Source organism: Ipomoea triloba, chromosome 11 (assembly GCF_003576645.1).
Source record: "Ipomoea triloba cultivar NCNSP0323 chromosome 11, ASM357664v1".
In the NCBI taxonomy this organism is placed as follows: Eukaryota; Viridiplantae; Streptophyta; class Magnoliopsida; order Solanales; family Convolvulaceae; genus Ipomoea; species Ipomoea triloba.
This window is the reverse complement of record NC_044926.1, coordinates 9,070,263-9,086,349: the sequence shown is the minus strand read 5'-3', so window position 1 is coordinate 9,086,349 and position 16,087 is coordinate 9,070,263. Positions and strand designations below refer to the sequence as shown.

General features: G+C 35.4%; 1 protein-coding gene and 2 long non-coding RNA genes across 11 annotated transcripts in view; all 3 read right to left on the bottom strand.

Moving 5' to 3' along the window:
• Positions 1 to 4,976, bottom strand: part of LOC115997515 (eukaryotic peptide chain release factor GTP-binding subunit ERF3A) — a 9,225-nt gene extending 4,249 nt beyond the window's left edge. The window contains exons 1-7 of one of the 5 annotated variants that reach the window (XM_031237081.1): positions 4,819 to 4,976; positions 4,290 to 4,331; positions 4,008 to 4,085; positions 3,157 to 3,222; positions 1,561 to 1,656; positions 1,048 to 1,159; positions 139 to 184 (exon numbers count right to left, since the gene is read on the bottom strand). In XM_031237081.1, the coding sequence (XP_031092941.1) occupies positions 139 to 184; positions 1,048 to 1,159; positions 1,561 to 1,656; positions 3,157 to 3,222; positions 4,008 to 4,085; positions 4,290 to 4,331; positions 4,819 to 4,822 (444 nt within the window). In that variant the 5' untranslated portion in view covers positions 4,823 to 4,976. Of the gene's footprint in view, positions 1 to 138; positions 185 to 1,047; positions 1,160 to 1,560; positions 1,657 to 3,156; positions 3,223 to 4,007; positions 4,086 to 4,289; positions 4,332 to 4,818 lie in introns of those variants that run through there. The other 4 variants (XM_031237082.1, XM_031237085.1, XM_031237083.1 and 1 more) reach the window with 4 other exon arrangements.
• A 3,458-nt stretch (positions 4,977 to 8,434) lies between these two features.
• On the bottom strand, positions 8,435 to 11,007 carry LOC115997168. 5 transcript variants are annotated; one of them, XR_004093697.1, is made up of 5 exons: positions 10,495 to 11,007; positions 10,334 to 10,414; positions 9,138 to 10,236; positions 8,807 to 8,886; positions 8,435 to 8,701 (listed from the first exon to the last, which is right to left on the bottom strand). It is a non-coding gene; the product is annotated as an uncharacterized LOC115997168 (long non-coding RNA). The 5 variants fall into 5 exon arrangements; XR_004093694.1 differs by having other exon boundaries at positions 8,807 to 10,254; XR_004093695.1 differs by having other exon boundaries at positions 8,807 to 10,250.
• Positions 11,008 to 13,115: 2,108 nt separating this feature from the next.
• Positions 13,116 to 15,613, bottom strand: LOC116033956. The gene is made up of 2 exons (XR_004100944.1): positions 15,326 to 15,613; positions 13,116 to 14,590 (listed from the first exon to the last, which is right to left on the bottom strand). It is a non-coding gene; the product is annotated as an uncharacterized LOC116033956 (long non-coding RNA).
• Positions 15,614 to 16,087: the final 474 nt, after the last annotated feature.

Genomic DNA, 16,087 nt, shown 5'->3' with positions numbered 1-16,087 from the left:
GGGGGGGGGGGGGGGGGGGGGGTGGCTGGAGATTTACGAAAGTACACAATTAAAGTTAGGAAACTACACGATTAAAGTACTGGGTCAAACGAACAATTAAACATGATGAATTTTTTTAAGGTGGAATTATCATCATACCTTAACCCTCTCTTCTTCATTTGTGTCCATAATATATGCCATATACCTAATTCAGTCAAATCCAGAAACAAAAAGGAACAATGGCATAAGTGCTTAATCTTGCAAAAAGAAACTGTCAACCTTTCTTCAAGTAAATAGAAAAAACTGAAGTGGGGCATAAACATAAAATGCAAATCATCTCAAACCTTAAGCAATTGGGCTCAACTAGAAAAGATAGAAAACATCAAAGACATTGGACAACAAGTCATCAAAATGCAAACTGACATTTCAAAGCAATGTAATTGTAGCATGACCAAGTAGTCAGTAAAGGCCAAGTTGAAATATACAGTATTTCAGAGTTCAGAGATCCAAAACAGAATAAATTCAGATCTAGTTGGCATAGGATTGCCACCTATTCTCAGTTTCTCATTTGTAAGTTGTTATTGTTGCAAACCAGACAAACAAATAACAATGGTTTAAAACCTCGCATATTAAAAGAGGCAAAAGCTGCAAGCTCAACTAGAGAATCTAAAATTTTAGAAGAGAAGACTAGAACAATTGTAATAACTTGTGAATCACAATACAATAATGCCAAGGTGTCTTTTTCATGATATATAAATCCAAAATTATCCGAAGTGATCTGTAATTCATGAAGAGGACTCCTACCTTTATTCATTAAGACGTAATGGCTACCTATCCAAAACTCTATTTACATTACAAGCAGCTAAATGGCTACATCCTAAAATCAAGTGAACTATGCAAAAAGTTGGGATCTAGTGCATCGATGATAGAATATTGAGAGAGGCCTAGAAACTGGATGAAGTCAAACAAAATTTTCCATAAAAACTTCCATCCATTAGAGGATTGCTTTGCTAAGAACCATTAATAATAATTTAGCCAAGTAGAACAGAAAAATCAAGCAAGATTTACCAGCTCTCTCTACTTTTATCCTTAGCTTCTTTCTCATACTTCTGGATTGTACGCTCATCTACTTGTCCACTAAGGAACAGTATCTGCCCTCCAATAGTTGACTTCCCAGCATCTATAGGCATCACAAAAGAGAAAGGTAAAGAACTAATTACAAGTGACAAGAGAATGCCAATTATTAGCTTGTATCTTACAAGTTACAATTTACAAATTTACCTATATATGTCCACAGAATTTTACTGCAAAGATGTTTATATAACAATATGTATCTTGAAAATTACCACAAAAAAATATGCATGTAGTGATTACCAAGCATTAAATACCATGTATATCATAACCCATAAAGATAGAAATTGCATAATCACCTTATTCTTGTAATAACCAGATGCTCATTAAGACAGAAGTAGCATTTTCCTTCAATTATCAACTTGATAAACCGTAAACGAAAATGATCATCTAGAAGATTACAAAATATGTATACACACACACATGTAAACAGGGGAAACAATTCCTTACCAACATGTCCAATGAATACAACATTCAGATGTCGTTTTTTGTTGATTTCCTCCTCATCATTAGCATCATCTATAGCTGGGTTTTTCTTTTCTTTTTCTGTAAAGAATATGAAAATTGATGAGCATATTGAAGTCAAGAAGACAATATTTAATGCTAGAACAGACTGATACATGTTGAAACAACCTACCACAAAATTTTGCACTGAGGTGATAGTAAACACATGGACAATGTTATAAAACCAGTAAGGAAATTAGACAGTGTATTGTGTGGTAACTAATAAGAGAAGCTAGGGGTGGGCATAATTCCCGAAACCCAAACCAATTTTTAAATTTCGGGTGAACCCAAATAGTTATCAGTTTGGATATTATTAATTATGGTATATCCAAATATAAATTCAATTCAGATATTGAGTGTTAAATTTTATCCATACCCGACCCAAAACCCGAACTAACAAAATATTATTATAAATTATAAATATAATAATATAAATTATATATTTAGTTTTAAATGTATTTCATAATTAATAATATATTAATTTTCAAAAGTCTCTTAGTTAATTATTAGTATTTTGTCATATTTTTGTATATTAAAAAATATAAATACACAAATAATAAAATCATTAAAAAAAAACTCAAAATTGATAAAAATAAAAGAGTTAATTCCATTTTTGGTCCTAGATTTATAGGTGGTAATCCACTTTTAGTCCTTTTTTAAAACATCCCCTTTTGGTCCTAGTATTATTGTGGCATGACCATTTTTGGTCCTCCGTCAACAAAATCGTTGAAATGCCGTTAAATACAAGGACATTTCGATCTTTTTTTTTTACAAAGTGGGTTGATCCGCTATGCTTTTATTTTTATTTTTTTGAAAAAAAAAATTCATAATTGAAGACCTAAATGCGCTTGTATTTTACGAAAGTTAAAAACGGTTTTATTGATGAAGGACCAAAAATGGTCATGTCACAATAATACTAGGGCTAAAAGGGGATGCTTTGAAAAAAAAGGACTAAAAGTGGATTGCCACATATAAATCTAGAACCAAAAATGGAATTAACTCAAAATAAAATTTTGGGTATATTTGAACTAACCCGAAATAATTTCATCCGAACAGAACATATCCGAATTAAATTTGGTTCAGATACAGGATATGGGGTGTCAAAAACATCACCCGAAATTTTCAGATACCCGAAATAAATTTGGGTATTCACCCGAACCAAGAGAAGCATTTAGGGGTGTCAACTTCAGTCACTGGTTGATTATTGAGCTCAAGATATCATTTCCATGATAAGCAAGAGAATGTAGACTATCAATGTGGATTTTAAATTCTTAAGCTACGAGGAAAGATGAGACATGGTTTTTTTTTTTTGTAAAGCCTTTGTAACCTCATCTTGGTGCCTTTTTGCAAATAAAATATCTTACCCATAAAACTAACTACTCCATATTAAACAAAACCATGGTTATTTATAAAGAGATGGACAGAACAACTGTAATCCCATGCCAAGAGTGTGCAGTTCCCCCACCAAACCAGGCAATCACACTGCTCCCTAACAGATATCTGAATGAACAGTGAGCAGAAAGAACTAAATCAATCACAGACCTTCTGTAATGCCTTTATGCTCAATATGCATTGGTTCTGAGTTTGCTTGTGGCTCATTCTTAACATCTATAACACAAAGAACGTAAACATATTACAACACCCTTCATATGGATAGCAAAGAAAATATCACTAAGAGCATTACTTTCTTCCAGAACACACAGAAGCTACAAATTAATGCCTTCAGTTGAGAAAAAAGTTTTTAAAAAATAATAATAATAACAATAAATCACAATGATAAAATCATAAAAGTTCAATGAGAGGATGACTGCTAGAATTCTTGTGTTATCTGGGTTCCTCCACTTGGAAGGATGGTGATACACTGATACCTATAAAGAAACGAACATGATAGTCTCTTCATTCTTTTCCCATAAAATAAAAAAAGACCACCACCTAATTCTACTTTGTAAGAATAGATATATAATAATTTTGAAAACGTACTTGGCATATCATATTCAAGTTCCTCTAGTCCACTTAGAAGAAGAGTTTTACAATATATATTCCTTCATTTCTCATGTAGTCAATTCACATGTACAGCTAATCAGTTCCTTGGGTTATTTAACATTAACCTAGTAGCATGCTAAACAGCAAATAAAATTGCATGCAGAACTATCACTTTGACAAAGAAAGACAATTATGTGCCACTGTTTACTAATTAAGTAATGTGAATAAAATTCAGGAAAAAAACAATCAAGTAGAGGAAAAAATATTAAGTCTGTCCATACAAAGTTACAAGATCACAACTAATCCAATAATCATAGCTACATCAAGACTACCAAGAGAAGCAGAGCCCTGAAGAATATCAACCAAAATGTATATTAGGGAATCATTGGCCAAAAAAATATCAGCAATACCTACTTCGTCAGTTTCGTCAGGTTTTACAACTTCATCAGGTTTCCCATCATCAGCATTAGCCATATGAGTATCTTCTACTTCAAGTCAGCCACAGAGGAAAGAAATGGTACAATAAAATACACATTCAGAATCACAATCTTTGACGACCATCTAATTCTAAAGTAAATATTTACTAGGTACAGTTAAATCCAAAACTACCAATATCTCAAAATAATATTAGTAATTTTTATATTTACTGCTGGGTATAAAATAGACTGATGATCTTAGTGATGGAATTATACCAGATGAATCAAGCTGAAGCGCCTTGATATCCTCTTCAATATCTAAAATTGGAAGCAATATAGCAAACAGGTTATAGGCATTACTCCATAAAATATCAGAATAAAAATTCCAGCTGTAATTTCAAAAAATATGGAGTACCAACATTAACAAACAACAATATAACTACTCCACATACATGATACATACGTGTACCCACGATCATATGAATAAAGTTTTCAGATTTTTACACACAATAAACATCCACATGTTCGGATTCATATATACCTATCCGCAAGCATATTAGACGTACAAACCCATGCATATTTTATATTTTCAAATAATTAGAAGAATACTTAACCATATATAAAAATATATCAGCAGATCATTTGCACTTCCAGGCATTCCAATCCGATCATTGCAATTAAAATTCAGCATAAAATCCAGAAAGAAAAAAAAAATGCAACCAAATTAAGAAGTTAAAATAAGAAACCTAGATCTTAATCAGCCCACAAATAATTAATAAATCTGATGAGAATTAGATTCCCGTACCCATAGTTAGCTATTTGGAGGGAGTGCTAGGGTTTTTCGTGTGGGAAAGGGGAGTAGAGAGGCGAGGGATGGCCGGTTGGCTAAGGTTTTTGCCTTTACTCGAAATGATGAATGAGAAATCGGTTATACTTGCTTATTAGAATTTAGATAGAAATGTTGCGAAGTATAATGTTGGCTATGCTTGACACTGAGTTTTTAGCACTTTTGGTTTCATGATTATATTGGCACTTGTTTTTATCACAATTTTCAAATCTTTCATTCTCAATTCACGATTATTATTTTCTTAGTTAAAATGGTCCTTCCAACCTATTATCCGGCCAAAAGTCACCGGAGCTTGAAGTCAACACTTTCTGAATGGGTAAATATGTCATTTTGCTCCATGCCTTCACCTACGCCTTCCCTGACCTTATATTTTGTTGACCAAATGGCGAGACCCTCCAATCTGCCATTTCGAAGGGAAAGAGACGACCCCAACCTGCAAGCCAGCGACAGAAGAAAACCAATTGAACACGTCATTCATTACCGGTCTTCATCTTTTTAGCTGGTAAGAAAACGTAATGGCTACATCATATTCGTCATCCTCAGATTGTGAAAGAGAGGATCGGGCTAGGGCTTTTGGCGAGGCAATTCCAACGACACACTGTAGATGTGGAAATCAATTGAAGGTTATCACTTCATGGACAAATAAAAACCCTAGGCGAAGGTTTTGGCTCTGTCCAAACAATGGAGTAAGTTCCACTAACTAATTGCACATTCAATTCGTATAATTTTTAAAAATTTTTGAAATATATTTTGAGGTTGGTAATGCAGAGTAGAGGATGTGGATTCATCGAATGGTTCAACCCTCCTATGTGTAAAAGATCAAAGAAGATCATTCCACGGCTGCTTAAGAGGTTGAATAAACAAGAAGAAGATTTGAAGTAATTGGAAATGAGGCTGAGATTGGCTGGGAATGGTGGTAGAAGAATGGAAAAATCTTGGTTTAAGAGTAGACAATTTAAAGTTATTGTAATGCTAATTATAGGTGTTGTTAGTGTTAGGTTCTTCAGTAGTGGCATGAATGTATCTAGGGGTGTGCAAACCCAACCCCGGTTGGATATCCGAATATGAGAAAGAAAAATCGATATGACCGAAGTTTGTTTCGGAAATTTAAAAGTCGGGTGGGGTTTGAATATTGTCCACCCGATCCATGCGAAATATCCGAAATAATATGTGTATATATGGTTAAATAGCATCGTGATGTGTATATACTGTAATATATAATAAAAAAAATAACATCCACTAATGAATGTCTCGTGATGTGTATATACTGTAATATATAATAAAAAAAATAACATCCACTAATGAATGTCTAGGAAGATTAAACAAATGTCAGCATGCTTTCTTTGACAATTAAAAAGGATGACACCTTGAGAAAAAGTGTAAGCATGCTTTTTTTTTCTTTTAAAATAAGTGTACGCATGCTTGATCTCTTTCTTCCCAAAGTGGCCTCCTGTGCAAGACCCCAGCACCTAGCAGTCCGCTTCTGCCTCAATGCCTCCACTCCGCTTCTGCTTCCACCTCCACCAGATGGCCGGTCGCTGACTCGCTGCCTCGCCTCTGCAACAGGTCTCCACGGCTCCGCCTCTCTATCGTTGCTACAAATGCAGGTAAGTTTATTGTTTTTTTCTCCCCAAGGAGGATAGATTGTCTAGAGAATATGGGAAAGAAAAAGCTATGGTGTTTCAGAAGAGGAAGAACTTGAGATCAGCTGTCACTTTTGGGTTTTGGCTCATCCAATGCTATAGAGAGAAGGTTCTTGAAGTTTGTTTAATTCCACCCGAACACATCCGAATATCCAATTAAATCCGTCTGAATCCGACTTCACAATATCCGATAGTTTTACTAAATTAATTTATGCGGATTGGGTTAACAAAATACAAACCTAACTCCGAACGAGTTGACGATTTTAATATCCGAACCTGTCCGAACCGTCCGATGCACATGGCTAAATGTATCATGTAATACTAAACATTTGAATCAATTGATATAATGAATTAGAAGTAAAAATGTAATGTTGTAGTTGTGTTTTTCCTAATGGAATATGTTTTGCAATGAATAAAATGGTTATTGGTTCTTGCCATTTGATTTGGTATGTTTTTTTTATTGCTATATTTAATGGTTCTTAGCAACCACTGCCGTCTGGGTATGCGCCCTTGGATTGTTGTTGCATACTCAGCTCCGTCTGGGTATGCGCCCTTGGATTGTTGTTGCATACTCAGCTCCTGTTGCAGCTGCTACCGCAGTTTTCTTGATCTACCCAATCGGTCAGGGAAGTTTTTCTGCGGCTCCTATTCAGTGCTATTGGTAACTTCTAATTTGATCAGGGAAACCACTAGTTTGATCAGGGAAACCACAGAAAATGAATCTGCTAATTGCTTATGTTGAATTAGCTAACTGCTTATGTTGTTGTCTAAATCAACCATGACTCACTACTGCAACCAACCATAAGCAATAGAAAACAAATTAAATTTAAGACTAAAAAATTCCATTGATAGTTTTGGTATCATTGTTTGGCAAATTAACATGCCTAAAACCATAGCATTACATTGGTTGGCATCATAGTATGTCAAAAAATAAACCTGCCTAAACCAAAGTAAACCAAACTACACCAAAAAAAGCCACATTACAGTTTGCCCTCAAAATATGACAAAAAAATTCACATTACAATTTGGCATTCATCACAATCATTCAATATTAATTGAATCTTTGCTAGAATTACAGAATTTTCATTCAATATTAATTGAATCTTTGCTAGAATTACAGAATTTCATTGTAATATTAATTGAATCTTTGCTAGAATTACAGAATTTCATTGTGGTGGAAGACCGGGTTCTGTAGTTTCTTTTCACTTGAAGTTAGGCTTTTTTTCTGGGATGGAGATGGTTCAACTTGACCTTCAATCTCAACTTCATCTTGTTCATTCACATTACAATTTGGCATTCATCACAGTCATTCAATATTAATTGAATCTTTGCTAGAATTACAGAATTTTCATTCAATATTAATTGAATCTTTGCTAGAATTACAGAATTTCATTGTAATATTAATTGAATCTTTGCTAGAATTACAGAATTTCATTGTGGTGGAAGACCGGGTTCTGTAGTTTCTTTTCACTTGAAGTTAGGCTTTTTTTCTGGGATGGAGATGGTTCAACTTGACCTTCAATCTCAACTTCATCTTGTTCATTCACATTACAATTTGGCATTCATCACAGTCATTCAATATTAATTGAATCTTTGCTAGAATTACAGAATTTTCATTCAATATTAATTGAATCTTTGCTAGAATTACAGAATTTCATTGTAATATTAATTGAATCTTTGCTAGAATTACAGAATTTCATTGTGGTGGAAGACCGGGTTCTGTAGTTTCTTTTCACTTGAAGTTAGGCTTTTTTTCTGAGATGGAGATGGTTCAACTTGACCTTCAATCTCAACTTCATCTTGTTCCACTTGTTTTGCTTCAAATTGTACATCAGATGGTTCTGTAGCCATGCCTGCTTGTTGTTTTGAAATTACAGCTGGGTTCTGTATTGGCAGTGTAAGATCATCAAAGTTAAATGAACTTAAAGTCATCTCAAAATCATCATGGGTTTCTGTTGGAACTGGGATGTAAACACTTGGCTCAACAGTCTGGTCCATTGGTGGCTCTGTAGTGTTCTCATAAGGGTAAAATGAAATGAATTGGAGCATAATACATTTATACAATGAACTAAACACAACTTTAAAGCACAATAAACTGAAAAAAAAAAAATCTTTATCATTTGCTCGGCATTGTGCTCAACAGTGATGCTCTCATCTGGTTGTGGCCTACTGGATCTCACCCTTCTCCTTGGATTATTCTTCAAAAAGGTAAAATGAAATGAATTGGAGCACAATACAATAAACTAAAAAAAAAAAAAAAAAAAAAAAAAAACTTAAGGTAAAATAAATTGAAAGAACTTTACCATTTGCTCAGAATTGTGCTCAACAGTGGTGTTCTCAACTGGTTTTGGCCTTTGGATCTCACCCTTCTCCTTGGATTATTCTACAAAAAGGTAATATCAATCCATGAAACTATTGAAGTGAATACAACTAGGTAAATACTTTTTTTTGGTGAGCGGAAGGGGTCAGGGACCCCAAACAGCGAAACAGCACTTTAGCGTCGTCTACTAGTCGCAATCTGACGCTTATCACGATCAAGCAGCACTTGCAGGACCTCTGGAGGATCTTCCCAGAACGTCGTACCCCAGTCTGAGGTTTGCCCAATATTGGCTAAACAGTCTGCACATTGATTACCTTCTCGGAGCACGTGGTTGATGTTGACCTAGTGAAAGGAGTCCATAAGGGACTTACAGTCCGAGATCAATGTCTTAGCTTCCATAGAATTACTCCAATCATTTCCAAGGGCACTAATAAGAGCTTCAAAGTCCGACTCAATAGAAAGGTTCCCAAACCCTCTATTCTTTGCAACTAAAAGGCCTTCTCGCATTCCCAATTTTTGAAGAGAAGCCGACAATCCAATTACCGTGGTGATCCCGAAGCCGACAATCCAATTACCGTGGTGAGCCCGGATTAACCCCCCTGCACTGGCCAAGCCCGATGTCGTCTTTCTAGCGCCGTCTGTGTTTAGTTTGACGGCATCAGGACCCGGAAGAGACCAAGAAACCCAAATCTGACTCGCACGGAGCGAACCATTATGCTTTGTGAGAAGGTGTATTGCCTCGGTTGCCTCCCTCTTGGCGTGATTCATCACCTCGCTCGGCTGCATGACGATGCCGTTGAACGTCATTATTTCTTGCTTTCCAGATGTTCCAAAGGATGTACGAGAGGCATAACTTCCAGCTCATTCCAAGCCCACATTGTTGAGTATTGGTACAACCTTGTTCGATCCACTTGGTGATAGGCATATGGAAGCTCGTAGTAACTCCTGGTGGCGGGGTTGCAATGTCCCAGCAGCTTGACGCGAAGTCGCAATGTCTGAAAAGGTGATCCAAGTCTTCGTCTCCTGATCTGCAACGCGGGCAATCTGCTACTTCCGCAAGGCCACGTCTTCTTCATTCGTAGTTGACTAGGAGACCATTGGAGGCGATTTTCCAGATGAACAGCTTAGGCCACGTCTTCTTCATTCGTAGTTGACTAGGAGACCATTGGAGGCGATTTTCCAGATGAACAGCTTCACTTTCTCCATGCAATTAAGTCTCCAAATCCAAGCATGTAACGCCTCCGATTCTTCTTGACCTGAAATGAAAGAGAAAGCCGAAGCAACTGAGAACTTACCTGATTCCGAATGCGGCCAAACAAGGGCATCCTGCTGAGTACCTACGAGCGGTAAAGGAACCGCCCTAATGTCCATGATGGCGTTGCTCAAGGGCTTGAAAATCCCAACCCTTCTGCTCTGTAATGAAGTGGCTAACTTTACATGAGCTCGTATTTGCCACAATATTATTTGGAATTGCAGTTACTTAAGGTAAAATAAACTGAAAGAACTTTACCATTTGCTCAGAATTGTGCTCAACAGTGGTGTTCTCAACTGGTTTTGGCCTCTTGGATCTCACCCTTCTCCTTGGATTATTCTACAAAAAGGTAATATCAATCCATGAAACTATTAAAGTGAATACAACTAGGTAAATACTATTAAGTAAGAAAAATGTACCAATTTTTTTGTCAAAGATGGATCATTAGGACATCTCCTGCTATTGTGTCCAGACTGTCTGTAATTGGAGCAATGTAATTTGATTTGAGACCTTGCCACTCTTTTCCCATCCTTTGTGATCTCATTTGGACTCTCACCTGCAAATTTTTTCCTTAATTTCCGTGGCCTCCATGCTCTGGCAGTGTGGAGGTAGGGGTTGATCTCTTTCACTTAATGGCCAATCATTAGCCAGCCATTGGCCTAATACGCTCGCAATAATCTAATAAGTTCTCCAGGTGAAAAAACGCATTCCGTCTTCAAAAACCAACACGTTTGATGTGATTTGACGTACAATAATTTCGATATGCCGATTAAGACCTCGTGCTCGGGTTCAAAAAAATTTTAAAAAAGAATTTTGAAACCGAAAGAATTTTATTATTTCAAACCCTATTTCTATTTTGACCAAAAGAAAAATCTTTATTTGAATTTTGAATCATCTATTTATTCAGGGAAAGGGAATAAGTGATCATCAAAGGGTTCTTACTCANTGAATATTCAGACCTCGTGCCCGGGTTCAAAAAAAATTCAAAAAAGAATTTTGAAACCGAAAGAATTTTATTATTTCAAACCCTATTTCTATTTTGACCAAAAGAAAAATCTTTATTTGAATTTTGAATCATCTATTTATTCAGGGAAAGGGAATAAGTGATCATCAAAGGGTTCTTTCACTTAATAGCCAATCATCACAGCCAGCCATTGGCCTAATACATCCTTCATAGATCTTCAGATATATTTCTTTTCTTTAGTATAAGAGGGATGGATGTAGTCATTTATAAGGTCATTCCTAGGGATGTCAACGGGGCGGCCCCGTTCCCCGGCGGGGATGGGGAATCCCCGTCCCCGCAAGGATTTTTCGAGGGCGGGGAATCCCCGCGGGAATTTTTTTAAATTTTGTAATCCAAAGTTTCAAACTTTCAAACAAAAATACATAATCATAAAATGCACAAACACTTTAAATTGTTTCAAACTCCTTCAAAGTCCAAAGTCCAAATATAATTACATAACAAAACAAATGAACTTCTAGGATTTTAACTTCTAATTTCTTATATACTTTGTATATAAATTATATATAATATATAATATAATATAATAATATTCGGGGACGGGGCGGGGAGCGAGGAGCGGGGTCGGGGCGGGGAATCCCCTCCCCGTCCCCGTTCCCCGCGGGGATTAGGAATTTTTCCCTATCCCCGCCCCTGTTCCCCGAAATAATTCCCCGAACCTGCCCCCGTCAGGGCAGGGATCGGTTTTCCCCGTCAAGGGCAGGTTGAATTGCCATCCCTAGTCATTCCCATGCTTAAGCCATATTGCATAAATAACATGTTCACAAGGAATACCAGTGAGCTGCCTCTTTCTACATGAACATGTTTTTGTTTCCAAATCCACTCTATGTTGTGCCTCATACATACCTCCAATCTCAAATAAGTATGTGTCACATTGATATCCCGTATAACCAGCTGCTTTTTTCTCAATACCCTTAATCTTATCCACAATCCTACCTACTGGTAAATAGCTTGGTCATAAGTTGCTTTCTAATTAATTCAAGGCACAAAATGATAGGTTGTTTTCTTGCATCAATAATCACAACATTAAAACTTTCGCAAATATTGCTCACCAACGTAACATATCACAATGAGACGTACTTGTAAAATCTCACTTTCACATCACATCAAAACAAATAAAAAATCAAAAATATAAATGTACAAAAAACTTATGCATCAACAACTGCAACAACGTTTGTTAAGATTGCAAGTTTGCAACCCATGTCATCATTAAATTTTTTTTTGTATAATAGACATGAGTTGCAAGCTTGCAACCCTAACAAAAGGCTACTGCACCTGTTGCAAGCTTTTGCACTTTTTGATTTTTTTATCTACTTTTGACATAAGGAAGTATTGCATAAATGTAAAAAGATAGTAAAGAAATTGCAAATGTAGTGATATGGAAATATAACCCATTTTTGAAAGTAAGAATATTGCAAGAACTAAGATAGCATATCTTCACTCTTGCAAATCTTTTCTCACTTTCAAAATGTTATATCACTAAATAAATAAAGATAGCCTATCTTTCCCAAAAAAAAAAAATGCCTATCTTCATCCTTGCAATCTCTTCTCACTTTCTTTTTTTTTTTGAATTATTTATTATTTACTCTTCATCCATACAATTCTCTCCCTCTTTCAAAAATGGTCTCACTATCATATCATCTTACATAAATATTTTTTTAAGAATGTAATAATAATAATATACTAATATATACTAATAACAATAAAAGTGGCATTGCAAACCTGTTGCAATTCTATAGCAAAATTACAAAACTTGCAATTATGTTTGTCAGAATTGCAAGAATAACCTTGCCAAGGATTCCAATATGACAAAAAGATGCCAAAGTAATAGTTCACCTTGCTAAAGCTATCCGCTGCACACATGCTATTAAGGTTTTTGGACAAATAAGAACCATAGCTACTCCCTTTTTTTATTTTGTCACATTAATTTTTTCTTTTTATTTTTCTCCTTTTTTCTCTCTTCTCTTTCCTGATTACCACCCTAAAAATCACCAAAACAAACTAAGAACATCTCCAATAGGGGTTTTTTCATAATTCTTATAATAGTAAAAATCTAAAAGAACCTCAATAGTGAAGTTCTTGGAGTGATTTTTGATGTGCCAATTAGGACAAAGAAGATGAAAAAATAAAGAAGGAAAAAGAAGAAAATAAAAACAAATCTGACAAATTGCCAAAAACAAAAAAAAGCAAAAGCAAGCCTCTTTATGCGCCAATGCAAGCCTCTTTATGCGCCAATGCAAGCCTCTTTATGCGCCAATGCATGCACTGCACACACTTGGAATGGGCAGTTCCGTGCGCAAAATGCACAAAAACTAAGCCTCTCTTCTCTCTCCTACGGGTCTCATAAAAAACCACCCCTTCACAGACATCCTCAAATCTTCTCTCCTCCACATCACCAATATTTACCTTAAAACTGAGCAGAAACCACTAAGACTATTACTATCCCTACAAATCTCTGACTTTAAAAAATGAATCACACTTTCATATTATATATTATTATAAATATAATAATAAAATACTATTAAAAGAAATAGTAAAAATAAAATAAAATAAAATAAAAAACAAAACAAAACAAAACAAAAGGTGTCACATTGCAGCTTAGCAAATTTGCTAAGTTTGCCAATTTGTTCTAAGCTACACTACAACAACTTTTGGCAGTCACAAGTTACCGCATTGCAATACTTTTATTTTTTTATTATTTTTTTAATATTATTATATATTTATAATATAATATAAAAGTATGACCCATTTTTTAAAGTAAAAAAGATTTGAATGAATGTATAATAAATAATGGAGAATTTACAAATTTGATAATGTGGATGTAGGACCCAAGATTTGCAAGGATAAAGATATCCTAATGTGGATGCTCTAAAGGGTTAGTTTTTTCTCCGGCAAGATTGGTTTTTTTAGAATCATAACCCCGAATGGGTTGCAATCTAACAACGGATCCCAAAATGCCCTATATGGGATTTGGATCTCAAACAAGGTAAAGCAGCTCAACGAGAAAGATGGACTCAAGTTTCACTTATCCAGGAAAAAAAATAAAAAAAATGAAACACAGCGGCAAGTATACACTGTTATATACATGCCAACTGTTATATACATGATAATCATGACAATCATGCGTATATAACAGTGTATATACGTATATGCATATATAAATATTAATATAGTATATGCTTTTCTGGATAAGTGAAAAACGCCCGTCTTGGCCACTTTTCCCTGTTTGGGATCCAACCCCCATGCAAGAGATTTTGGAATCCAGCGTCACCAAGTAGCCTTCCCGGAGAAAACACCCGTTTTTTTATGGGGCCAATCCAGAGAGAGAAAAGGCATGCACACAGTCACAGCAGCAGCTCTTTTCGAGTTAGACAGAAAAAATCACTACTATTGGTGATGCTATAAAGATGATTGAGGTTGCTCTAACAATAAATATCATATCCACAAAAGTGTACCAAGTCAAAACTCAAGCTCAAGGCAGTACAGAATATGACCTACAAGATGAAATAAAACAAAGGATTAGATATCCAACCCTTGAGAACTTGCTTGGAAATTACAAAAGTAAATGATAAATGTAATCCTATAACATTGAAGCTCAACTCCATGGATTCAATTAGAGGAGATAGCTCAAGCAGATAGGTCATTTCATTCGCTATACGCACAGATAAAATCTTTGGAATCATTAATTAAAGTCCAAAGAAGATCTATGTGCAATTAGCAAAACACTACACTAACACTAAGTTAGTGATTCAATCAATCACAAAATAAAACCCATTAGTAAATATACTGCATTTTAGAACAGAAAATGTAATCCTACAACATTGGAGCTCAACCCCATGGGAGAGGAGATAGCTCAAGCAGATAGGCCATTTAGTTTACTATATGCACAGATAAAATCTTTGGAATCATTAACTAGAGTCCCAAGAAGAACTATGTGCAATTGACAAACACAAAAACACCAAGTTACTTATTCAATCACAAACCCAAATATACAATGTGTATATCATATCAATCATATACCATTATCAATATGAGATATCGATTCATTGAAAAAGCTCCCAAAAGAATGTGATATCAATGATAAACTACAGTGATATGAGATACTAATTTCTAAGATTTTACATAAACAGCACATTAAGCTCTAAGAACAGAATATAAAGGCATCCTCAAATTAGGGAAAAGAACAAAGCAAGAAGCCAATGCTAGAATAGGGCTCAGCGTTAACATACCAAATGTGGCCAAGAATCGGACGAAGCATTCGTTAGATTCCAGATTTTCATGGTGCGGTCCAATGAGGCTGAAACGAAGGCAGACACTCATCGAGCGTGTTCCCAATCGTGGGAGTAGGTCACCATGACGTCGGGTTGTGGATTGGGGTGGCGATGGCCGTAACCCAGTCGCTATGGCCCTTCATTGCGCCGCGGAGAACTGGATATTATTCCCTGCGATCGGAGTGGTGGTGAAGGCGGAGGAGAGGCTTGGAAACTTGGAACTTCCATAGCCCCAGTATGCGAAGCTTATATAGCACTGTGAACGATTTTAGGGTTTTCAAATTCAGAAAAATTTTAAAGGCTACTCACTTTAGTTATTCCCATAGTTTGTATTTTGACTGGGACAAGTTTTGGTCAATTAGAAATTGATTTAAATGGTCAGGGTTTTTTTTGGGAAAAATGATACATGTATTTCTATGGAGTAAAACTTTCACGATGTGTCATGATTTAATTTATAAAAGATAAAAAAAAAATATCTTAATAAAAATTATGCCTCACCAATTTTTCTAGATGAATCAAAATATGACACGTAAGTCGAGAGTAAAAAATGAGGTAGAAAATAGAAATATGTGTAGTATTACATTTTTTTAGGAGCGTGAAATGGTTAAGGTGTGCTTGGTTTATGGAAATAATAATAATTATTTGATAATTTTAAAAATAAAAATACAAAATATTTTTAGTACTGTTTCTTTTTATGGAGTAATTTTTTAAGTGGAAAGA